The sequence below is a fragment of the Thalassophryne amazonica genome, chromosome 17 (assembly GCF_902500255.1).
Source record: "Thalassophryne amazonica chromosome 17, fThaAma1.1, whole genome shotgun sequence".
Lineage (NCBI taxonomy): Eukaryota > Metazoa > Chordata > Actinopteri > Batrachoidiformes > Batrachoididae > Thalassophryne > Thalassophryne amazonica.
Genome location: NC_047119.1, coordinates 31002009 through 31027688, shown reverse-complemented (window position 1 = coordinate 31027688; position 25680 = coordinate 31002009). Strand labels below are relative to the sequence as shown.

The 25680-nt window shown below is 41.4% G+C and overlaps 1 protein-coding gene across 1 annotated transcript; it reads left to right on the top strand.

Annotated features, from left to right (window-relative positions):
- The first annotated feature begins 688 nt into the window (after positions 1–688).
- tmem120b (transmembrane protein 120B) lies at positions 689–25381 on the top strand. The gene is given in 13 exon segments (XM_034192100.1): positions 689–873; positions 4991–5119; positions 5268–5374; positions 5496–5555; positions 5650–5745; positions 5849–5938; positions 6131–6200; positions 6340–6397; positions 20394–20486; positions 20750–20814; positions 22007–22075; positions 25015–25256; positions 25302–25381. Coding segments are annotated over 12 exon segments (1065 nt in total). The 5' UTR covers positions 689–810; the 3' UTR covers positions 25180–25256; positions 25302–25381.
- Positions 25382–25680: the final 299 nt, after the last annotated feature.

Here is a 25680-nt window from a genome sequence, read left to right as displayed (position 1 = left end):
GAAGAGAGAAAAAAGGTATTATTTTAAACATACTTCTGATAGTACATTCGGGAGGTCAGGATTAGGGTCATCTCTCAAACCTGATTTTATATTATTATTACAAGCAAAGCGCCGCACCGCGAAGTGTTGTGCAGCAGCGCAAAGCTCGCTCTATGGTAGAAGAAGGCAACAAACCGGAAATGGCACAAAAAAAAAAATCTGCCCAGTGGGGAAAAATCCACCAAACCGGAAAATATGTCACAAAAAAGCCATAAAAAGCCACAAACCGATGACAGACAAAGCCACAAACTGGAAATGACATGTAAGATGCTGAATTTGGGATTTTTATTAGTTGTCAGTTATAATCATCAAAATTAACAGACATAAACACTTGAAATATATCAGTCTGTGTGAATGAATGTATACATTATACAAGTTTCACTTTTTGAATGAAATTATTGAAATAAATCAACTTTTTCATGATATTCTAATTATATGAGCAGCACCTGTATATTTAAAATATTTTCCACCTTGCTCCACAACAGAAAGTAGCTGTAATAATTTCTCCCTGTAAAGACAACAACAAACCCTGAATGTGAGACAGCTGGCAGCCATATTGTTTTCCACTCTGAAATTGAGTTTTCCGAGTTTACTGTCGTATTGAACGCACCATAATACGACCCCTTTAAACAAACGCTTTGAAGACATCCGGATGGCGTGTTATGATGTGCGCATGTGTGGTGGAGCTAGTCAGTCCTGGCTTACCTCGGATACTCGTGAGGGGGGTTTATTCGGTTTAAAAGCTCTTTGACCGTCTTCTGTTGGTTTACAATGTCCATACCGAAGTTTCAAGTAGAGTGGGACGAAACTGACCAGGAATATCAACAATTACAGGTGACACGAAGGACCCGGCGCGTGCATCTCCCTGGGTAGATTACTGCTGCGTCGCGTGCCATCGAGCACTGTAGTGACGGAGATAGTTTGACTCGGATTTTTAAAAACTATTCGTCATTTTTTTTTTTAAGTTGTAAACGTTAAACGCGGGAGTTAAACTGAGAAGCGCGCTGATGTCATTAGCTTTATTTGAAGGACGGATCCTGTTTGACTTCTAGGACATCCGTCCATGCTGCTAGCTGCGTTAGCAGTAGGTTAATTTGTGCCTAATGAACTGCATTTTTGTGTATTTTTGTCAGTGTTAATGACTTTAAAATCCCGTCATAGCGTTGCTTGTGTTGGAAGAGAGAACATGCGTTCGCCACATTATCTCCACGTTTTCTGCACCTGGGGGGGAAAACACTACATGGTGTGTTTTTATTTCGACGACAAATGAGCTTTTTGAACAAATGTTTCTGACACAAACTGTACAAAGTACAAGAATGGCAACAGTCTTCTTCTTTGGAACTATGGGATTTGGCAAAACGAATAACTGGTGCGTTAGCGCCACCATCAGGCTAAGCATTGCTCATCAACAAGACAATCGCACTGACTTTACATTCCAGGCCAGTAGATGGCGGTAGTGCACCCTATCTTTAATGAAAGTGAAAAAATGTGATAGTGGGGAAAATGTTAACAAATTTCTTTAATTTGAAAGTTATTACACACGTTAAGCTGAAGTAATAACATTAAAAGTAGATTGGAAATTGTAATGGCAGTCTAAAATTTTTACACCCAAGTGTGTGTATGTATATAGATATATATCCTAAATAGCAGGTGTGCAATAAATATAAATACTGGAATGTGTAAATGAGGTGCAAAGTACTGCAAACAGATAAAATGTTAATGTACACAATATTGGGGAGAGGGGGTAGAGGGTGGGGAGGGGGTTACTGAGAGTTCAGAAGTCTTATTGCAGTGGGGAAGAAGCTTTTGCAGAACCTGGGTGTTCTGCTCTGAATGCCCGCGTAACGTCTGCCCGAGGGCAGAAGGGACAACAGTCCGTGGTTGGGATGTGTGGCATCTGCAATATTTTTGTGGCTTGTGGCAGGTTGTGGCTGTGGGCAATGCCCTTGATGGGAGTAAGGGGAGTGCCATTGTCCTTCTCAGCGGCTCTTGCCACTTTCTGCAGGGCCTTAGGTTCCATGGCAGTGTAGCTCTCATGCCAGATAGAGATATAGTTTATGATGCTCTCGACCGTGCCCCTGTAGAAAGTGGTGTGGATGAAAGGGGGAGGGTGAGCTCTCCTTAGCCATCTGAGGAAGTACAGTCACTGGTGGGCTTTTTTGGTGTGCCACGTCCAGGTGAAGTTGTCGGAGATGTGCACCCACAGGAACGTTGTGCTCTGGACAATCTCTACAGAGCACCAAGTTCCTTATCTTGGTTGTGTGCTTGGGGTCAACAGATGAACAGTCACCCCAGTCTGAGGTCAAGAGCGCTCTGGAGCAGCCTTACATCCAGTATGTCTGTATATTGCTGCATTTTTCTTCTCCCTCAATCCTGATTAGTCTCCCAGTTCCTGCTGCTGAAAAAAATCCCCACAACATGATGCTGCCACCACCATGCTTCACTGTAGGGATGGTGCCTGGTTTCCTCCAAACATGACACCTGGCATTCACACCAAAGAGTTCAGTCTTTATCTCAGAATTTTGTTTCTCATGGTCTGAGAGTCCTTCAGGTGCCTTTTAGCAAACTCCAGGCAGGTAATGTGCCTTTTACTAAGGAGTGGTTTCCGTCTGGCCACTCTACCATACAGGCCTGATTGGTGGATTGCTGCAATGATGGTTGTCCTGGAAGCTTTTCCTCTGTCCACAGAGGAATGCTGGAGCTCTGACAGAGTGACCATCGGGTTCTTGGTCACCTCCCTGACTGAGGCCTTTCTCCCTCTGATCGCTCGTTTTAGATGGGCCCTGGTGGATCTGAACTTCTTCCATTTATGGATGGTGGAGGCCACTGTTCTCATTGGGACCTTCAAAGCAGCAGAAAGTTTTCTGTACCCTTTCCAAGATTTGTGCCTTGAGACAATCCTGTCTTGGAGGTCTACAGATAATTCCTTTGACTTCATGCTTGGTTTGTGCTCTCACATGCGCTGTCAACTGTGAGACCTTATATGTAGACAGGTGTGTGCCTTATCAGACCATATCCAATCAACTGAATTTATCCCAGGTGGACTCCAATTAAACTGTAGACACATTTCCTCAGGTGATCAGTGGAAAACAGGATGCACCTGAGCTCAATTTTGAGCTTCATGGCAAAGGGCTGTGAATTTATGTATGTTTTTTTTTTATATATATATAATTTGCAAAATTCTCAAAAATACTTTATCCACATTATTGTTATGAGTATTATGTGTACTAGGCATATGTAGATTAATCAATACAAATCAGTATCTGGATACAAACATGCATGATGCGAGTGCATCGATTCATTCAGTGTGCATCGATTCAGTGACGGGTTGAATCTTGATGCATTGTTCGCTGCCTGCTTGCATTGATATTTTTTATTTATTTTCTTTCTGAGGCACATTGAATGCACCACAGACAGAAGCCAGAAAGCACATTTCTACCACAACAAACAAGACGTCAGTAGCCTTTTTGCTTAATGATTTCTTTATCGGTCCTTCAGTTCAGGACACTGGAGCGGCCGTTGTTTTTGAGGGTGTTTATCGGGAAATGATCATTTCTCTACATTAATTGCAGACTGCAGCGGGTCTGCTTCAAGCAGTGAAGCAGCACTTCGACCTGCTGTTCACTGGTTCTCTGTTTCGGCTGGTTTTCAGAAGCAGCAAGTCTGCAATTCCTTCATTAACCCATCTCAGAGCCATTTAATGATGTCAATTGTGAGTCAGGCTTTGTGTGGATTAAAGTCATGAGCTGGGACTCTTGTCTTGTTGCGGCAAGAAATGAGAATCGTCCTCCTTTCCACACCAGAGTTTTATGCAATGGTTCTCTGGCCTGAGCACCAGCTGGTGTGTAAACTGAAGTTGTCCATCAGGTAAAGGAAATAATAATAATAATTCCTCTGTTTTGTGGGACTAAGTGCACAGCTCCAAAGAGCGGCACAGATTTCAGCTGGAATTAATTACTTCAGAGCGAATTGCCATTTTAAATCAAATGACACCTCTTTCCAAATGTATAATACAAACAGTAAACTACAACTGACAAAAAAAAAAAGATTATTTTTTCCCCAAAAACAAGATGTTCACTGTTTTTATGATTAAATCGTGATGTGCAGTGTAGCCGGCTGGAGGAGCTCAGCTCAGTCTGTGGAGTTTACATTTGTGCCATTAATTTCTGAAAGGAAATGCTTATGACAAAAACTACAGATTTTGTTTTCTATTTCCTGTCCAGAGATCAAGGCTTCCATCATACACATCAAGGATTGAGTGACCATGTACAGATTTGATTGATTTTTATTTATGTTCAGAGATCAGGATCCAGTGATCCAATTTCATATTTATTTACTTTAAGACTGAATAAAATGTTGTTGACATAGAAAACTTGTAAAGCCTACTTTTAGTACACAGAAAATTTACAAGAGGTATTAATAACAGAATTAATAAAGAATCGGATTGATAAATGGAGTCGATAATGGCATCGATAGCGATAAAATCTTATCAGTACCCATCCCTAATCATATTGCACCAAATTGCATCGTATCACATTGTGAGGAATTGAATCCCCATCAAATACAGACAGGTCTTCAGTCTATTGCCGGGTTGCCACTTAGACAAACTCATTCACACTACCACTCACACCTACGGTCACCAATTCACCTAGTCTGTATGTCTTTGGAAGTCGGGGGAAGCCAGAGCACCCTGAAGGAACCCATGCAGACACATGAAGAAACAGGCAAACTACACACAGACAAGGACCATGTCAGAACAAACACGGGACCTTCTCCTTTTGCCTAAACATTTTCAGAGTTGTCTGATGAGAATTTGGAAGATTGAACAAGATTTTGAAACATTATAATGGATCTTTATCACAGAAGTTGTAGCCTTATTGTCGTTGGGACCAATTTCTTAATATTTTTTACATTTTAGAATGGACCATTATTCACTCTGTTTGATTTCCAGGAGACACACAAAGTGTACAAACAAAAACTCGAAGAGCTCACCAATCTTCAGGCCACCTGCAGCAGCGCCATCAGTAAACAGAGAAAATGCTTTGAAAGTGCTAAGCCTCAGCTTGAAGAAGTAAGTGTGGTGCATTCATGTTGAAATATTCTGTGCATGTTCATCAATTTCATATTAGCATCAGCTCCTATGCAGGTCCCAGGCTCTGCACAGGAAGATTTACAGCGATTTTGGGTATGTGAGGATATTTTTCCCTTTTCTCTACAGGTATGAAAAGTCATGTGATGAGAAAGATTTAACAACTAATAACAGACATCCAACACAAATCAAAGAAAAAGAAAATGTCTTCTTTGATATGGAAGCATTTTTGCCAAAGAAGAACGGGTAAGTGGTGTGTCCTGTCACACCCGGTCATTGTGGATAAATAATGTGATCTCTTAGTGTATTTCCTTCCTCTGTTATCTTTGTGTTGTGTTTTTTGTTTGTTTGTTTGTTTTTTTAATAGGTTGTATCTGAACTTGGTCCTGGGCAATGTAAATGTAACACTGCTGAATAACCAGGCAAAGTATGTGAGCCATCATCAGTTATGAAACACCCTTGAATAGTTTGAACCTATTCAAATTTTTGGCAGCTCCTCATTTTTAATTTTGTGCTTCTAGATTTGCCTACAAAGATGAGTATGAGAAATTCAAGCTGTATATGACAATAATCCTGATGTTTGGAGCCATATCCTGCTTATTCTTTCTTAATTTTCGGTGAGTTTTACGTGCAAAGAAAAAAAAAAGTTTGCACGTTTTAAAAATCTACAACTACACACACACACACATATATATACACTCTTTATTTATTTTAATGCAGTGTCACAGATGAAATCTTCAATTTTTTGCTGGTGTGGTACTACTGTACATTGACCATCAGGGAAAGCATCCTCATGAGCAACGGCTCCAGGTTGTCATTTCATTTCATCAGTGCAGTCAAGTGAAACTGTAAAACAATTCAAAGGCACTTATTCAAAACGAAGTCTATGGTAATGGGATTTGGAGTTATTTTATTTATATTACGAGTGCCTTCATTTGGAAACGATTTTGGTTGCATTTCCCTCTTTTTCCCGCTTTTTTTTATTTTATTTTTTTTTAACAGGATTAAAGGGTGGTGGGTGTTGCATCATTATGTGTCCACATTCCTGTCGGGTGTTATGCTTACTTGGTGAGTTTTATCAATTCTGCTGCTGTCACATTGTCTCAGACATAAACTTTATGATGAAGATATAAAAGTGTCTGATTTTAAAAAGTTCTGTGTTAGATGTCAGTTGTTTTATAAGTATTTTCTTCAATCCTGTGACAGGCCAGAGGGGACCTATGTATCAGATGTTCAGGAGTCCGTTCCTTGCTTTCTCAATATATCAGAGTGAGTACTAGGTGTCTTGTCTTAGTAATTTATATATATATATATATATATATATATATATATATACACTCAACAAAAATATAACGCAACACTTGGTTTTGCTCCCATTTTGTATGAGATGAACCCAAAGATCTAAAACTTTTTCCACATACACAATATCACCATTTCCCTCAAATATTGTTCACAAACCAGTCTAAATCTGTGATAGTGAACACTTCTCCTTTGCTGAGATAATCATCCCACCTCACAGGTGTGCCCTATCAAGATGCTGATTAGACACCATGATTAGTGCACAGGTGTGCCTTAGACTGCCCACACTAAAAGGCCACTCTGAAAGGTGCAGTTTTATCACACAGCACAATGCCACAGATGTTTCAAGATTTGAGGGGGAGCGTGCAATTGGCATGCTGACAGCAGGAATGTCAACCAGAGCTGTTGCTTGTATATTGAATGTTCATTTCTCTACCATAAGCCGTCTCCAAAGGCGTTTCAGAGAATGTTGGCAGTACATCCAACCAGCCTCACAACTGCAGACCACGTGTAACCACACCAGCCCAGGACCTCCACATCCAGCATGTTCACCTCCAAGATCGTCTGAGACCAGCCACTCGGACAGCTGCTGAAACAGTCGGTTTGCATAACCAAAGAATTTCTGCACAAACTGTCGAGAAACCGTCTCAGGGAAGCTCATCTGCAGGCTCGTCATCCTCATCGGGGTCTCGACCTGACTCCAGTTCGTCCTCGTAAACGACTTGAGTGGGCAAATGCTCACATTCGCTGGCGTTTGGCACGTTTGAGAGGTGTTCTCTTCATGGTATGAATCCCGGTTCACACTGTCCAGGGCAGAGTGGCAGACAGCATGTGTGGCGTTGTGTCGGTGAGCGGTTTTCTGATGTCAATGTTGTGGATCGAGTGGCCATGGTGGCGGTGGGGTTATGGTATGGGCAGGCATCTGTTATGGACGAAGAACACAGGTGCATTTTATTGATGGCATTTTGAATGCACAAAGATACCGTGACGAGATCCTGAGGCCCATTGTTGTGCCATACATGCAAGAACATCACCTCATGTTGCAGCAGGATAATGCACGGCCCCATGTTGCAAGGATCTGTACACAATTCTTGGAAGCTGAAAATGTCCCAGTTCTTGCATGGCCGGCATACTCACCGGACATGTCACCCATTGAGCATGTTTGGGATGCTCTGGACCGGCGTATACGACAGCGTGTACCAGTTCCTGTCAATAGCCAGCAACTTCGCACAGCCATTGAAGAGTGGACCAACATTCCACAGGCCACAATTGACAACCTGATCAACTCTATGCGAAGGAGATGTGTTGCACTGCATGAGGCAAATGGTGGTCACACCAGATACTGACTGGTATCCCCCCCCCCCAGTAAAACAAAACTGCACCTTTCAGAGTGGCCTTTTATTGTGGGCAGTCTAAGGCACACCTGTGCACTAATCATGGTGTCTAATCAGCATCTTGATATGGCACACCTGTGAGGTGGGATGGATTATCTCAGCAAAGGAGAAGTGCTCACTATCACAGATTTAGACTGGTTTGTGAACAATATTTGAGGGAAATGGTGATATTGTGTATGTGGAAAAAGTTTTAGATCTTTGAGTTCATCTCATACAAAATGGGAGCAAAACCAAAGTGTTGCGTTTATATTTTTGAGTGTGTGTATATATGTATGTGTGTATGTATATATATATATATATATATATATGTATATATATATGTATGTGTATATATAAAATTGTAAAATTTGTTGTACCACAGCACTCACGTGACTATTTTAATTAGAGCTGTTGAGCTGAGTGCATCTGCATTTGTAACTCAAAACCTATTATTAGAATTTAAAATTTTACAAATGATAGAGGATCACCATGACTCAGTCCTCCAAGATAAGTCATATTGGGAGTCTCCAATTTTTGGTGTCCCATCATTAAGTCTGTTGTATGCAGTTAATCAGAATCAGAATCGTCTTTATTGTCATTGTAATTTGCATTGCAACGAGATTTGAGTGCAACTCCAAAGGTGCTTTCCGTGGTGCGAGTAATTTTTAGCCAAATAAAAGATAGTGAAATTTAACGGTAAATATTCAGAGTATATGTACAACTAATATAAACATAAGATAAAATAAAATGTGGACCAAGTAAAATGTAAAACAAGAATTGTATACAACTGTGGAATCATTGCACAAGAAACTTGAAAGGTGCAGATTAGAGTGATTTGTTATTGTTCAGTGCAGTGATCGCTCTGGGGAGAAAGTCCTAGTTTTGATTGACCTATACCGTCGGCCAGAGGGTAGTAGGTCAAACAGGTGGTTGCTGGGGTGGGATGTGTCTTTGCTGATGCTGGCAGCTCTGCTGAGGTAGTGAGAGCTGGCAATGTCTTCCAGGCTGGACAGAGAGCAAGGTAGGAGCTGTCATCATTCCTGTGTGTGTGTGGGGGGGGGGGAGTACAGTGGGGCCAAAAAAGTATTTAGTCAGTCCCTGATTGTGCAGGTTCTCCTGAGAGAGGTCTGTAATTTTCATCATAGGTACACTTCAACTATGAGAGACAAAATAATAATAAAAAAAAATCCAGGAAATCACATTGTAGTATTTTTGAAGAAATTATTTGTAAATTATGGTGGAAAATAAGTATTTGGTCAGTAGCAAACAAGCAAGATTTCTGGCTCTCACAGACCTGTAACCTCTTTTTTAAGAAGCTCTTCTGTCTTCCACCTGTTACCTGTATTAATGGCATCTGTTGGAACTCATTATCTGTATAAAAGACACCTGTCCACAGCCTCAAACAGTCAGACTTTAAACTCAACCATGGCCAAGACCAAAGAGCTGTCGAAGGACATCAGGAAGAAAATTGTAGATGTGCACCAGGTTGGGAAGAGTGAATCTACAATAGACAGGCAGGTTGGTGTGAATAAATCAACTGCGGGCATACAAGACCATTGATAATCTCCTTCGATCTCGGGCTCCACGCAAGATCTCATTCCATGGGGTCAAAATGATCATGAGGACGGTGAGCAAAAATCCCAGAACTACACGGAGGGACCTGATGAATGACCTGCAGAGAGCTGGGACCAAAGTAACAAAGGCTACACACTATGAAGAGAGGGACTCAAATCCTGCAGTGCCAGGCATGTCCCCCTGCTTAAGCCAGTACATGTCCAGGCCCATCTGAAGTTTGCCAGAGAGCATATGGATGATCCAGAAGAGGATTGGGAGAATATCATGTGGTCCGATGAAACCAAAATGGAACTTTTTGGTTAAAAACTCAACTCGTCGTGTTTGGAGGAAGAAGAATGCTGAGTTGCATTCCAAGAACACCATATCTACTGTGAAGCATGGGGTGGAAACATCATGCTTTGGGACTGTTTTTCTGCAAAGGGGACAGGACGACTGATCCGTGTTAAGGCAAGAATGAACATGGCCATGTATCGTGAGAGTTTAAGTCAAAACCTCCTTCTATCAGTGAGAGCATTGAAGATGCAACATGGCTGGGTCTTCCGCATTACAATGATCCAAAACACACCACTTGGGCAACAAAGGAGTGGCTCCGTAAAAAGCATTTCAAGGTCCTGGAGGGCCATAATTTACAAATAAATTCTTTAAAAATCTACAGTGTGATTTCCTGGATTTTTTTCTCATTTTGTCTCTCATAGTTGAAGTGTACCTATGATGAAAATTAGAGAACTCTCTCATCTTTTAAGTAGGAGAACTTGCACAATCAGTAGCTGACTAAATACTTTTTTACCCCACTGTAGATTCTTACCTCACTCACACAAAGTGATATACAGAACTTAAACTAGAACTGTAGCGTGAGGATGGGAAGATTTGCTGAAAGTGAGTTAGTTAGGTGACTATCTTGCATATCAATGACATTTACGTGTTTATTTTTTTGTGAGTGTGAGTGAGAGAGAGAGAGAGAAGTCCAGAGTGTTTAAGATACACAGACTGTTAAATTGGGTGGGGTGAGACCATTTAAATATGTTGGCTTCCATCTATCGTGGTGTGTATAATGCAAAATCTGGATTGAATCTTGTGGATCTAGTTGTCATTCATTCTCTATACATGCTTACTCCAATCAAGGGTCACAGGTGGGCTGGAGCAGTCATAGGGCGAGAGGTAGGATGCACTCTGGACAGGGTACCAGCCACATATGGACAGACACACATTCACACCTACAAACAATTTAGAGTCTCCAAGTCACCTAACATGCATATCTTGGAAGTGGGAGGAAACCACGTGAACACAGAAAAGACTCCACACAGGAAGGACCAGGTTATAAACAATCCCACGACCTTGCTGTGAGGCAGTAGTGCTAAAGCCACTGTGCTGCCCCTGGTTATATCAGTGGTGCTGATATTTAGTTCATGGAGGACCACGAGGGTGCGATATTAGTGATGCTTTTCATAGTGGTGCTAATCTGTGAAATAAGCATGTGGAGCTTTCAGGTGCAGTGAAATCCTGCACCGTTTGTCCTTTAATGTAACAACAGAGACATCTCTGAGTGTTGTGCGGCTTATATGAGCAAACTAAGTGGCATGATTTTGTTGAATTTGGATCAGGTTTGCTCATTGTTTTTTGTTTGTTTTTAATGCCAAGATAAGTTTCATAGCTCAAAAAAGGGTGGGGAAAAGATTTTTACTGAACTGTATTAGGACCATCCTGACCATGTTATAATTATTTTTGCACTTACTGAGGGCAGCGACAAATGGCGAATGGAGATTTTATATATATCTATATCTTCTTTCTGCTCCTCACCTCAGGGGTTGCCACAGCAGATCAATCATTCCATCTCACACTGTTCTCTGTATCCTCCTTCAACACATCCATAAACCTCCTCTTTGACCTCCCTCTTCTCCTCCTGCTGGTGGCTCCATCCTCAGCATCCTTCTTCCAATGTATCCTGGGCCCATCCTCTGCACCTCTAAACCATCTCAATCTCGCCTCTCTGACCTTGTCTCCAAACCATCCCACCTAAGCTATCTCTCTGATATGTTCATTCCTAATCCTGTCCATTCTCATTACTCCCAAAGAGAATCGCATCGTCTTAAGCTCTGCCACCTCCAGCTCTGCCTCCTGTCTTTTTGTTAGCGCTACCACCTCTAATGCCGCGTTCACACCGCATGCCATGCGACGCCACAATTTGCATCCCCCGCCTGGTGATGGACGCACCATCATCGCCTGCTGTGTCCCTCTGCTTGAGCTTCGTACACACCGGACACCACAAATTCATCATTTGCTGCAGGAGCTGCGTCTGGATGATGGCTGCTTTCAGCAGTACATCTGCGCTTCAGACCCAGTTGAGGACCTCCTGTCCTGTTCGCATGCACACATGTGAACAAAGGGAAAAAAAAAACTGGCTGCCGCTGCGGTTCTTCGCTCACTGTCCCCTCAAACTCTGTCATCATTGGGTTATAAACCAGTCACCATTTGTTTTATTATACATCTGTGTAGTTAATAAAATTATCTTCACGGACGATTCATTCACGCGCACATGTGGAGAAAAATAAATAAATAGCTGCTGCTGCGGTGCTGCTGCTCACTCTCCCCTCAAACTCATAATTGTGAAAGAAAGGACAAAAGGGACTTAAGTCCTGCTCACAGGTTGGCTGCCAGAGACAGGACATGTCCACATCAAGTATAAACTCCAGACATCTTCACGTCACTACTTATCCAGTCCCTGATTGGTCATCGCGGCGCGACAAGACGAAAAGTTCAGATCTTTCAACTTGGGGAGGAGGACGACGCAACGCAGTATCACTCCACAAACACGCCAATCACTCAGAATCGCTTCATTCACACCGCTTTATTCGCGCCCATCATGTCACATTGCATGGCTTGAACTTTTGTGGTGCCACAACGTGTCCTTCCTATGGGGGTTACATGGCAGCCTGTCGCCGCTGTCACTCGCGTGGGTCCTATGTGAACGCGGCATAAGCCATACAACATAGCTGATCTCACTACTGTCTTGTAAACTTTCCCCTTCACTCTTACAGATATTCTTTGGTCACAGATCACTCCTGCCACCTTACTCCACCCTGCCTGCCCTCCCTTCTTCACCTCTCTACCACACTCTCCATTACTTTGGACAACTGACCCTAAGTATTTAAACATCTACTTTCACCATTTTTACTCCTTGTAACCACACTGTTCTGCTGGGCTCCCTCTCATTCATACACATGTACTCATTCTTCCTCCTACTGACTTTCATTCCCCTGCTATCAGAGCATACCTCACTTTTCTAGGCTAGACACAACCTGCTCTCTACTGTCACTACAGATCACAATGTCATCTGCAACATCATAGTCCATGGAGACTCCTGTCTGTTCTCATCCATCAACCTGTCCATCACCATTGCAAACAAAAAGGATTCAGCGCTGATCATTGGTGTAATCCCCCATCCACCTTGAATGAATCTGCCATTCCTACTGCGCATCTCACCACTGTCACATTATCCTGTACATGTCCTGCATTACCCTCAGATATGGGCACTCCGGTTTCCCCCCACATTAAAACAAAAACATGCTTATTTAGGGTCTTCTCCTTTCTCTGCCCCTGACCAAGGCAGAGTCTCTACACCTGGAGTTGGTCCCGGGCGCCGTGGCTACCCACTGTTACTAGTGGCTGGATTGTGTCTAACTGCAATTAGGATGGATTAAATGCTGAGGACAAATTTCATTGTCCACAGTGGGATAAAAAAGTATTTAGTCAGTCCCTTATTGTTCAAGTTCTCCTACTTAGAAAGATGACAGAGGTCTGTAATTTTCAACATAGGTACACTTCAACTGTGAGAGACAAAATGAGGAAAAAAAAAACCCAGGAAATCACATTGTAGTATTTTTTTTAAGAATTATTTGTAAATATGGTGGAAAATAAGTATTGGTCAGTAACAAACAAGCAAGATTTCTGGCTCTCACAGACCTGTAACCTCTTTTTTTAAGAGCTCTTCTGTCTTCCACCTGTTACCTGTATTAATGGCATCTGTTGGAACTCATTATCTGTATTAAAGCCAACTGTCCACAGCCTCAAACAGTCAGACTCCAAACTCAACCATGGCCAAGACCAAAGAGCTGTCGAAGGACATCAGGAAGAAAATTGTAGATGTGCACCAGGTTGGGAAGAGTGAATCTACAATAGACAGGCAGGTTGGTGTGAATAGATCAACTGCGGGCATACAAGACCATTGATAATCTCCCTCGATCTCGGGCTCCACGCAAGATCTCATTCCATGGGGTCAAAATGATCATGAGGACGGTGAGCAAAAATCCCAGAACTACACGGAGGGACCTGATGAATGACCTGCAGAGAGCTGGGACCAAAGTAACAAAGGCTACACACTATGCAGAGAGGGACTCAAATCCTGCAGTGCCAGGCGTGTCCCCCTGCTTAAGCCAGTACATGTCCAGGCCCATCTGAAGTTTGCCAGAGAGCATATGGATGATCCAGAAGAGGATTGGGAGAATATCATGTGGTTCGATGAAACCAAAATGGAACTTTTTGGTTAAAAACTCAACTCGTCGTGTTTGGAGGAAGAAGAATGCTGAGTTGCATTCTAAGAACACCATATCTACTGTGAAGCATGGGGGTGGAAACATCATGCTTTGGGACTGTTTTTCTGCAAAGGGGACAGGACGACTGATCCATGTTAAGGGCAAGAATGAACATGGCCATGTATCGTGAGAGTTTAAGTCAACACCTCCTTCTATCAGTGAGAGCATTGGAAGATGCAACGTGGCTGGGTCTTCCAGCATGACAATGATCCAAAACACACCACTTGGGCAACGAAGGAGTGGCTCCGTAAAAAAGCATTTCAAGGTCCTGGAGTGGCCTAGCCAGTCTCCAGACCTCAACCCCTAGAAAATTTGGTTGAGGGAGTTGAAAGTTCGGTGTTGCCCAGTGACGGCCCCAAACATCACTGCTCTAGAGGAGAGCTGCATGGAGGAATGGGCCAAAATACCAGCTACAGTGTGTGCAGACCTGGATAAGACTTACAGGAAATGTTTGACCATTGTCATTGCCTAAAGTATTGAGTTTAATTTTGTTATTTACCAAATACTTATTTCCACCATAATTTACAAATAAATTCTTTAAAAATCTAGTGTGATTTCCTGGATTTTTTTTCTCATTTTGTCTCTCATAGTTGAAGTGTACCTATGATGAAAATTAGAGAATTATGGTGGAAAATAAGTATTTGGTCAGTAACAAACGAGCAAGATTTCTGGCTCTCACAGACCTGTAACTTCTTTAAGAAGTTCTTCTGTCCTCCACCTGTCACCCGTATTAATGGCACCTGTTGGAACTCCTTATCTGTATAAAAGACTCCTGACATACCCCTGGTATGACAGGACACCAAGCTTGAGGGAATGTGACTTGTTTTGTTGTGAGAGCAGTGTGCATTAAATTGTAGCTCTCCAGACACAATTTGTGGCCTTTCCTACAAACATGAATACTTTATAAATTTTGTGTGTGTGTGTATTATGGCTCAGTTTCATAATTCAAACTGAGACTAAATGGATGCGAGATCAAATGTACTGTATATTCACAATGAATGGATATATTATGGATGTGAATCTCATCAGTTCAGTGTGTGTTACTTGGCTCATGAATGCTAAAATTTGAATTAAACTACTGCAGATCAAAAAATATTACATCACAGGAATAACCACAAGCCTTCTAACACTGTTACTTATATATTGAGGAAGTTCTGTGAGATATTATTTAAACAGCAGAAGCATAATACTGTGACATGCTTTGAGTTTGTCACTGCTTGGCACATAAATTCAGCCACCATGTGATAGTTTGCAAATTAGGATGTTGCACATCAGTGACTGGTAATATTTTACTAATGGCTGTTTATATGTGACATATTCACCTGCAAAATGAAGCTTAAATTGAGACAATAGGTGTGTGCTATGAAGAGAGATCAACAAACCCTGACTTTCTTTTGTGTGAGCTGGCTCAGCAAATCCTCAGGGCATGAGGGTATTAATTGGGGCTATAGTGATGGCTATCCACTTGATTTGTTAAACTTGGGTTTTTGTTTTGGGTATTGTGTGCATTCCCATAAAAGAGGGCATGTAAGGTCCCATTTGATTCCTCCATACGATAAATTCCACAATATTTTCCAGGCTATCATTTGGACTGGACAGTTGTCTCTCTCTCAAAAAAAAAAATCACAAAGAGCAAAAAAAAAAAAAAAGAAGTTGCACCATTTATTTGGAAACATGGTGCTACGGTTTCATGCAGCAGAAACCAACATGCATTTAATTGCCGCATTATGTATTTAGAACCCAAACACAGCATTATCGAGCAAAAGTTAACAGGCTCCTAAGTCCCTTTGGCTGCTCCCTTGTTTTTCACTTGGGGTCGCCTCAGCAGACCCAAGGTGGATCTGCGTGTCGATTTTTGGCACAAGTTTTATGTTGGATGCCCTTACTGACGCAAATCAAATCAATTGTATTTATATAGCGCCAAATCACAACAAACAGTTGCCCCAAGGCGCTTTATATTGTAAGGCAAGGCCATACAATAATTACGGAAAAACCCCAACGGTCAAAACGACCCCCTGTGAGCAAGCACTTGGCGACAGTGGGAAGGAAAAAACTCACTTTTAACAGGAAGAAACCTCCAGCAGAACCAGGCTCAGGGATGGGCAGTCTTCTGCTGCGACTGGTTGGGGCTGAGGGATGAGAACCAGGAAAAAGCCATGCTGTGGAGGGGAGCAGAGATCAATCACTAATGATTAATGCAGAGTAGTGCATACAGAGCAAAAAGAGAAAGAAACACTCAGTGCATCATGGGAACCCCCCAGCAGTCTAAGTCTATAGCAGCATAACTAAGGGATGGTTCAGGGTCACCTGATTCAGCCCTAACTATAACCTTAGCAAAAGGAAAGCTTTAAGCCTAATCTTAAAAGTAGAGAGGGTGTCTGTCTCCCTGATCTGAATTGGGAGCTGGTTCCACAGGAGAGGAGCCTGAAAGCTGAAGGCTCTGCCTTCCATTCTACTCTTACAAACTCTAGGAACTACAAGTAAGCCTGCAGTCTGAGAGCAAAGCGCTCTATTGGGGTGATATGGTACTATGAGGTCCCTAAGATAAGATGGGACCTGATTATTCAAAACCTTATAAGTAAGAAGAATTTTAATTCTATTCTAGAATTACAGGAAGCCAATGAAGAGAGGCCATATGGGTGAGATATTGGCCTCTCTTCTAGTCCCCGTCAGTACTCTAGCTTCGGCATTTTGAATTAACTGAAGGCTTTTTAGGGAACTTTTAGGACAACCTGATAATAATGAATTATAATAAAGTTTTTCAGCATCACTCTGAGACAGACCTTTCTAATTTTAGAGATATTGCGCAAATGCAAAAAAAGCAGTCCTACATATTTAATATGCGCATTGAATGACATATCCTGATCAAAAATGACTCCAAGATTTCTCACAGTATTACTAGAGGTCAGGGTAATGCCATCCAGAGTAAGGATCTGGTTAGACACCATGTTTCTAAGATTTGTGGGGCCAAGTACAATAACTTCAGTTTTATCTGAGTTTAAAAGCAGGAAATTAGAGGTCATCCGTGTTTTTATGTCTGTAAGACAATCCTGCAGTTTAGCTAATTGGTGTGTGTCCTCTGGCTTCATGGGTAGATAAAGCTGGGTATCATCTGCGTAACAATGAAAATTTAAGCAATGCTGTCTAAGCAGCCTGGTAGGCCTTGAGCAGCCTGGTAGGAATGGGGTCTAATAGACATGTTGATGGTTTGGAGGAAGTAACTAATGAAATAACTCAGACAGAACAATCGGAGAGAAAGAGTCTAACCAAATACCGGCATCACTGAAAGCAGCCAAAGATAACGATATGTCTTTGGGATGGTTATGAGTAATTTTTTCTCTAATAGTTAAAATTTTATTAGCAAAGAAAGTCATGAAGTCATTACTAGTTAAAGTTAAAGGAATACTCGGCTCAATAGAGCTCTGACTCTTTGTCAGCCTGGCTACAGTGCTGAAAAGAAACCTGGGGTTGTTCTTATTTTCTTCAATTAGTGATGAGTAGTAAGATGTCCTAGCTTTACGGAGGGCTTTTTTATAGAGCAACAGACTCTTTTTCCAGGCTAAGTGAAGATCTTGTAAATTAGTGAGACGCCATTTCCTCTCCAACTTACGGGTTATCTGCTTTAAGCTGCGAGTTTGTGAGTTATACCACGGAGTCAGGCACTTCTGATTTAAGGCTCTCTTTTTCAGAGGAGCTACAGCATCCAAGTTGTCTTCAATGAGGATGTAAAACTATTGACGAGATCTCTATCTAACTCAGAGTTTAGGTAGCTACTCTGGCGCTGTGTTGGTATAGGCATTAGAGAACATAAAGAAGGAATCATATCCTTAAACCTAGTTACAGCACTTTCTGAAAGACTTCTAAGGTAATGAACTTATTCCCCACTGCTGGGTAGTCCATCAGAGTAATGTAAATGTTATTAACAAATGATCAGACAGAAGGTGCGTTTTCAGGGAATACTGTTAAGTCTTCAATTTCCATACCATGAAGTCAGAACAGATCTAAGGTATGATTAAAGTGGTGTGTGGACTCATTTACATTTTGAGCAAGCCAATTGAGTCTAAATATAGATTAAATGCAGTGTTGAGGCTGTCATTCTCAGCATCTGTGTGGATGTTAAAAATCGCCCACTATAATTATCTTTATCTGAGCTAAGCACTAAGTCAGACCAAAGGTCTGAAAATTCACAGAGAAACTCACAGTAACGACCAGGTGGACGATAGATAATAACAAAGAAAACTGTTTTTGGGACTTCCAATTTGGATGGACAGACTAAGAGTCAAGCTTTCAAATGAATTAAAGCTCTGTCTGGGTTTTGGATTAATTAATAAGATGGAATGGAAGATTGCTGCTAATCCTCCGCCTCGGCCCGTGCTACGAGCGTTCTGGCAGTTAGTATGACTCGGGGGTGTTGACTCATTTAAACTAACATATTCATCCAGCTGTAACCAGGTTTCTGTAAGGCAGAATAAATCAATATGTTGATCATTATTATATAATTTACTAACAGGGACTTAGAAGAGAGAGACCTAATGTTTAATAGACCACATTTAACTGTTTTAGTCTGTGGTGCAGTTGAAGGTGCTATATTATTTTTTCTTTTTGAATTTTTATGCTTAAATGGATTTTTACTGGTTGTTGGTGGTCTGGGAGCAGGCACCATCTCTACGGGGATGGGGGTAATGAGGGGATGGCAGGGGGAGAGAAGCTGCAGAGAGGTGTGTAAGACTACAACTCTGCTTCCTGGTCCCAACCCTGGATAGTCACGGTTTGGAGGATTTAAGAATTACAATCTTACCAAATTTACGCTTAGCCTTAGCCATCAGTTTCAAATTTCTTTCAATGTCGCCTGCTCTGGCCCCCAAAAGACATTTGACTATGGTTGCTGGTGTCGCTAACTTCACATTTCTCAAAACAGAGTCGCCAATAACCAGAGTTTGATCCTCGGCTGGTGTGTCGCCAAGTGGAGAAAAACTGTTAGAAATGTGAACGGGTTGGCGGTGTACACGGGGCTTCTGTTTAGGGCTACGCTTCCTCCTCACAGTCACCCAGTCGGCCTGCTTTTCCGGCTGCTCGGGATCTGCTGGAAGGGAAGTAACGGCGGCTAAGCTACCTTGGTCCGCACCGACTACAGGGGCCTGGCAAGCTGTAGAATTTTCCACGGTGCGGAGCCGAGTCTCCAATTCGCCCAGCCTGGCCTCCAAAGCTACGAATAAGCTACACTTATTACAAGTACCATTACTGCTAAAGGAGGCCGAGGAATAACTAAACATTCACACCCAGAGCAGAAAAGTGCGGGAGAGACAGGAGAAGCCACCATGCTAAACCGGCTAAGAGCTAGTAGCTGCGCTAAGCTAGCGATTCCTACAAACACACAAAGTGAATAATGTGTAAATAATTTAGAGGTAGTCGCAGAGGGAGTGCGTTAGTTAAGGCATGTGAAGATTAACCTGTGAAACAAAATCGTTATCTAGTTATCTAGATCAATCTAACTGCGCAGATTAAACAGCTAACAGATACAGCAAAACACGACTGTGCTCCGGAACAGGAAGTGATACAATACCGCAGTGAGAGCCAACCACCAGTAGAGGCAAGCAAGAGTCACCCAGAGGTAGATTGTTTAGACACAGCTTAGTCCCAGACAAGAGAATGTGCAAATCCACATTACATGGAGAAATGTGGCAGTGGTGGGTTTTGAACCAGGAACCTTCTGCACTGAAACCAAGCACACTAACCACTTGGCAATGGTACAGGCTCATAAATGTTATCATATGAGGCATAAAGAACTGAAGAGTAAACTCTTTCTTGTCACCACTGAACAGACATCTGCACAAATGTGCACCTTTGCCTTAGTAAATGTAATTAAATGTTTTTGACTCCTATACATTATAACATGCCTTACCTTAACCTAAGCATCCTCCTTATTAATGTTCTTATCACACACAGTCCAAACAAGTGGAGTGACAAGGAGTAGGAAGGTTATATTTCCTCTATTCAAGAGCATGATCTTCATTTTGAGAGCATGCTTTATTAATTTCACTCCATCTGTAAGACCTAGCACATTGAGCTTCATCATCTTGTTTTGCAGTGGTTGGCATCCAGCTTAGTGGTGCATTACAGCCACCTTCTGCTCCAGAGTGTGAATCACAGTACCTCTTTCAGATCAGTATGCAGTAGCAGCTTGTCATCTATGTAGACATTCTCATCTTCTGGTCATAGATGTTTTTTATTTCATATGTCGGGTCAGACCAGTGAAACTAGTAAAAGAAATGTGACTGATAGTCCTGAAAACACGGTAGATGGAGCATACTTTGTTTTTTGTTTTTTTGTTGTTTTTTTGCTGAGGTTGGAGTGCTCATCAAACCTCTGTGTTCATCTTGCAGTAAAGTTTACATTGTGCTGTAATGAATTTGATTAATTGTTTTCCAGGCTTTGTCCAGTTCCTTCAGTATTACTACCAGAGTGGATGCTTATACAGGCTGCGAGCTTTAGGAGAGAGAAATCAGCTGGATCTCACAGTGGGTATGTTGCATTCTTATTTAGGGTGAAGACATTTTAATCCTTTGAACTACTGAGCCATCTGCAACACTCTCTGGGCAAAATGGAGTAAAGGTGAAGTGTGGAGGCAGTTGTTGCACATCACTCTGCTGGCAATGCAGAGAAACAAGTACATTGAATTCCTACAAAAACATGAGGTCTTACTGTTGTGTACATAAGTGTTACCAGAATGACTGTGTAATGTTTTATGTTGTTGTGAGATTACTTTTGTTTTTCTGTCTCTACAGAGGGATTTCAGTCGTGGATGTGGAGAGGCCTCACTTTTCTTCTGCCATTCCTCTTTTGTGGCCATGTAAGCTAAAGTTACATTAAGTATCAACGTCAGTCAGGTTTTATCCCTGTGGTATGAAATACGGGGTGGGGGTGGGGGATATAGCGATCAGCAAGGCCGTGTCTGCTTGTTAATGTGATTATCTCAAGAACTAGTTGACCGATTTCATTCATTTTTAGTACAAGGGTTTACTTGGGCGATCCTCAGACACTTTGTATTACTGATTTGTGTGGACTGGGGGCGATGTGTCGTCTCCTCATGACTGTTGTTTGTTTGTATTTTGTGGCTAGCTGGTTGACCGGGAGGAAGGTAATACCTCCAGAAACCGGCTTAATGTGTTTGAAGCAATGTCTGTTTTTAAGCTTTCACTGTGATAGCTCTGCAGCTTTTGTTGATCTCAGCCTCTTACTGTGCAGACATTCCGTACTTCTCAAATGGAGCAAGATGCACTTGGTTTTAAGAGCGTACGTCAGGCTTATAGAGAAGCAGACAATGCATGAGCACTTATTTGGTAACTTTGGTTTAATTAATCAGATACACAAATCAATCGAAAAAAATGCCTTGATTGAGCATTTGTGTTTATGGTTTGTTTCTGCTTTACCATCCACACACTGCTGCAAACTACGGTGCAAGATGGTCACAATAGGTGCATGCGTTAATTGCACATTAAAAAAATAATAGTGTTAAAAAGGATTTGAGGACTTTGACAACCCTAGTTTATAGCAACATTATTTTATGTTTAGCGGGCTAGACAGATTTTCTTTTCCATATGGGAGAAAAAGCTGTAGTTTGAGTGACTGAATTAGCCAGGAGGATAGACTGTCACACTGACATCATTTTCTATTCCCGCTTACTCCAATTAAGGGTCACGGGGAGGCTGGAGCCTATTCCAGCAGTCCTAGTGTGTGAGGCGGGGTACACCCTGGGGAGGACTCCAGTCTGTCACAGACAAACAACACATCACACACAACTAAGTAATTTAAAGTTTCCAGTCCACCTAACCTGCATTTTTTTGGATGTGGGAGGAAGCCAGAGCACCCGGGGGAACACACACAAACACGGGGATAACATGTAAACTCTACACAGACACACTACAGGTGGGAATTGATCCCATGACCTTCTTGCTGTGTGGAAACTGTGCTAACCACAAAGACACCTTACTGCCCTGGTGCTTAAATATAGATACTTATATACTGCTGCTTCTTCTTCACAGTTTTGGCAACTGTACAACTCTGTAACCCTGTTTCGTTTGGCAAGTCATGAGGATTGTAAGGAATGGCAGGTGAGGATTGTTCCAAAATTCCGAAATGTATCAATGCAAAGTTAAAATGATTCCCTACACCCATCTTCAAAGTCATAGAATCAGTGAAAATGCCCAATCCACTACATATATGTTTTTGTTTGAATTCATCCCTGCAAATTGCAAATTTCCTGTTATTTATTGAAAAATGAAGAGTGTCATGGATCAGACATAATTAGACATCATATGATTAATGCAAGACATGACACATGCATTGACATCTGTTCCAGGACACCCAAGCTATTGAAATTGCTGAATTTTACATTGATTTCATTAACAATGGATTGTTGCAGTATGCTGTATTACCACATCAACCAGGGAAATCCTAGTTCTGCACATTTTTTTTTAAACTTTGCTGTCTAAGAGCAAAACACTGTTTAAAATCAATGGCTGGTGACATGAATGCCGCACATTAGAGAAAGTGAAAATTTAATTTCTGGCTGTGGAAACGGTGGGAGAAATAATATATATATATATATATATATATATATATATGAGGAAAAAAAAACCTTGAGTTTCTGCAACTGTAGATACCAAAATTGTAAAAAAAATTCTGGTAACTTTTGATATTATAAAAAATTGAGACCAAGGAGTGTTTTTGTGTTCACACTGTATGTGATATATATTATAGTGTGTGTGTGTTAAACTGACTCAAAAACAACCCACCATACATGTGTCATATTTGTACCATTAACTCAATACAGAAATGTACAAAGTAACTTCAGATTTTGCTTGAGAATGTGGTACATCTGCTCAGACCCATACAGCAGATATTATCAAGTGCTGTTGACCATGTTGTCATATGATCCCCTGCTGCCACCTCATGGGTTTACGTACGATTGATGACCTCTTCAACATGTGATAACCAGTTCAACATGTTTACAGACAAGTACTCCATGAAATTTATGAAAAGTACATAGATTATTCTAAAAGCTTTACTGACTTCATATTCTGTGTGTATGTGTATTGTTTAGAAAAATATATGCTAATAAATGTTAATGCAAAATCATGAACATCAACATTAATCAAAATCCGGGATGCCTAAAACCTGGCAGAACAGTAGCCAGACCAAATACAGATATTTTTGTATCTTGCTTGACTGTTTTGGCAGACACACACATTTATTATTTTATTTATATATATATATTATATATATATATATATATATTATATATATATATATATATATATATAAATCATGCAGGGGTCTGAAATTTTCATCTTAGGTACATGTCCACTGTGAGAGACATAATCTAAAAAAAAAAAAAAATCAGAAATCACAATGTATGATTTTTTTTTTTTATATATATAATTTATTTGTATGTTACTGCTGCAAATAAGTATTTGAACACCTGTGAAAATCAATGTTAATATTTGGTACAGTAGCCTTTGTTTGCAAGTACAGAGGTGAAACTTTCCTGTAGTTTTTTCACCAGGTTTGCACACACTGCAGCAGGGATTTTGGCCCACTCCTCCATACAGATCTTCTCCGAATCTTTCAGGTTTGGAGTTTCAGCTCCCTCCAAAGATTTTCTATTGAGTTCAGGTCTGGAGACTGGCCAGGCCACTCCAGGACCTTGAAATGCTTCTTATGGAGCCCCTCCTTAGTTGCCTGGCATGTGTTTGGGGTCATTGTCATGCTGGAAGACCCAGCCATGACCCATCTTCAGTGCTCTTACTGAGGGAAGGAGGTTGTTTGCCAAATCTCGCAATACATGACCCAATAAATCCTCCTTTCAATACGGTGCAGTTGTTCGTCCCCTTTGCAGAAGAGCACCCCCAGAGTATGTGTTTCCACCCTCATGCTTCACGTTGGGATGGTTTTCTTGAGGTTGTTCTCATCCTCTAAACATGGTAAGTGGAGTTGATTCCAAAAAGCTCTATTCTGGTCTCATCTGACCACATGACCTTCTCCCATGCCTCCTCTGGATCATCCAGATGGTCACTGGTGAACTTCAAACGGGCCTGGACATGTGCTGGCTTGAGCAGGGGGACCTTGCTGCCCTGCAGGATTTTAAACCATGACAGCATCATGTGTTACTAATGTAATCTTTGTGACTGTGGTCCCAGCTCTCTTCAGGTCATTGCCCAGGTCCTCCTGTGTAGTTCTGAGCTTTCTCAAAACTCATCCTTATCCCACAAGTGAGATCTTACATGGAATCCCAGACCGAGGGAGATTGACAGTCATCTTGTGTTTCTTCCACTTTCTAATAAATATCATAACAGTTGTTGTCTTCTACCAAGCTGCTGACTGTTGTCCTGTAGTCCATCCCAGCCTTGTGCAGGTCTACAGTTTGTCCCTGGTGTCCTTAGACAGCTCTTTGGTCTTGGTTATGGTGGACAGGCTGCAGTGTGATTGAGTGTGTGAACAGGTGTCTTTTATACAGGTAACAAGTTCAAACAGGTGCAATTAATACAGGTAAAGAGTGCAGAATAAGAGGGCTTCTTAAGAAAAATTAACAAGTCTGTGTGAGCCAGAATTCCTTGCTGGTTGGTAGGTGTTCAAATACTTATTTGCAGCAGTAACATACAAATAATTATTTAAAAATTCATACATTGGTGATTTCTGGATTTTTATTTTTTATTTTTTTTGATTGTCTCTCACAGTGGACATGCACCTAAGATGAAAATTCAGACCCCTCCATGTTTTCTAAGTGGGAGAACCTGCAAAATCGCAGGGTGTTCAAATACTTATTTTCCTCACTGTACGTAGACCGATTTTCATAATTTATATTTTAAGTTGACTTCTTCAGTTCAGATACTAAAATCAGTAGATGTGCATGTGAAGTCCACCCATATTCACACGGGTGAGAATATGAAGTTAACTACTTGGAAGTGTGTATCAGCATTTTAATTGCTGACTTGTGTATAGTTATAAAAATATATGTCATGGGTTTTCTTGTCTCCCCCTCCACTTCCAGGTATTTATGCTGGCACTGACATTTCTTGTCTTATTCCTGGGAAACTTCCTCACCACACTGAAGGTTGTCCACCAAAAATGTCAGAAAAATAAGGAAAAAAATGCAGAAGAAAAACTGAGGAGAATCTTTGTCCCTCCAGTCCTCGAAACAGCTGCTCATTTGTGAAGCAAAACACGCATTCACTCTGTAGACTGACGGCAGTGTGGTCGGACCATAAGAAGCTGAAACCGGTTTGTTCTCAGGCGTTGAATGACTGCGGCAGCAGCAGCTAAACATTTAGCCAACAGGCTTTTGCTTTCTAATGACTTCTTGTTGTTCTTGCTGCACAGTCACAACACAACCTGGGATACACCTGAAGAAAAAAACATGAACCACTGGAACCTGTTGCCACTCTGTCCTGTGCACAAAGTGATGCAAAAAGAATGTATTGATTGGGTGTTTTATAGTGCATGAATTGTGAGTTTGTTTGAATCGTATGCTAATTATAGAGGGTTAGTAGCATTAATTCACAAAATTGTAGTTAGCCTTTAAGGACCCAAGTCTGCCATAGAAGTAATCACAGTCCAAAAAAAAAAAAGAGGTCCTGCATTTCGAGGTGCAACACCATGCGGCTCCTTATTGTGATATTACAGCGCTAACCAGGATTACTGGTCAGAATGACAAATT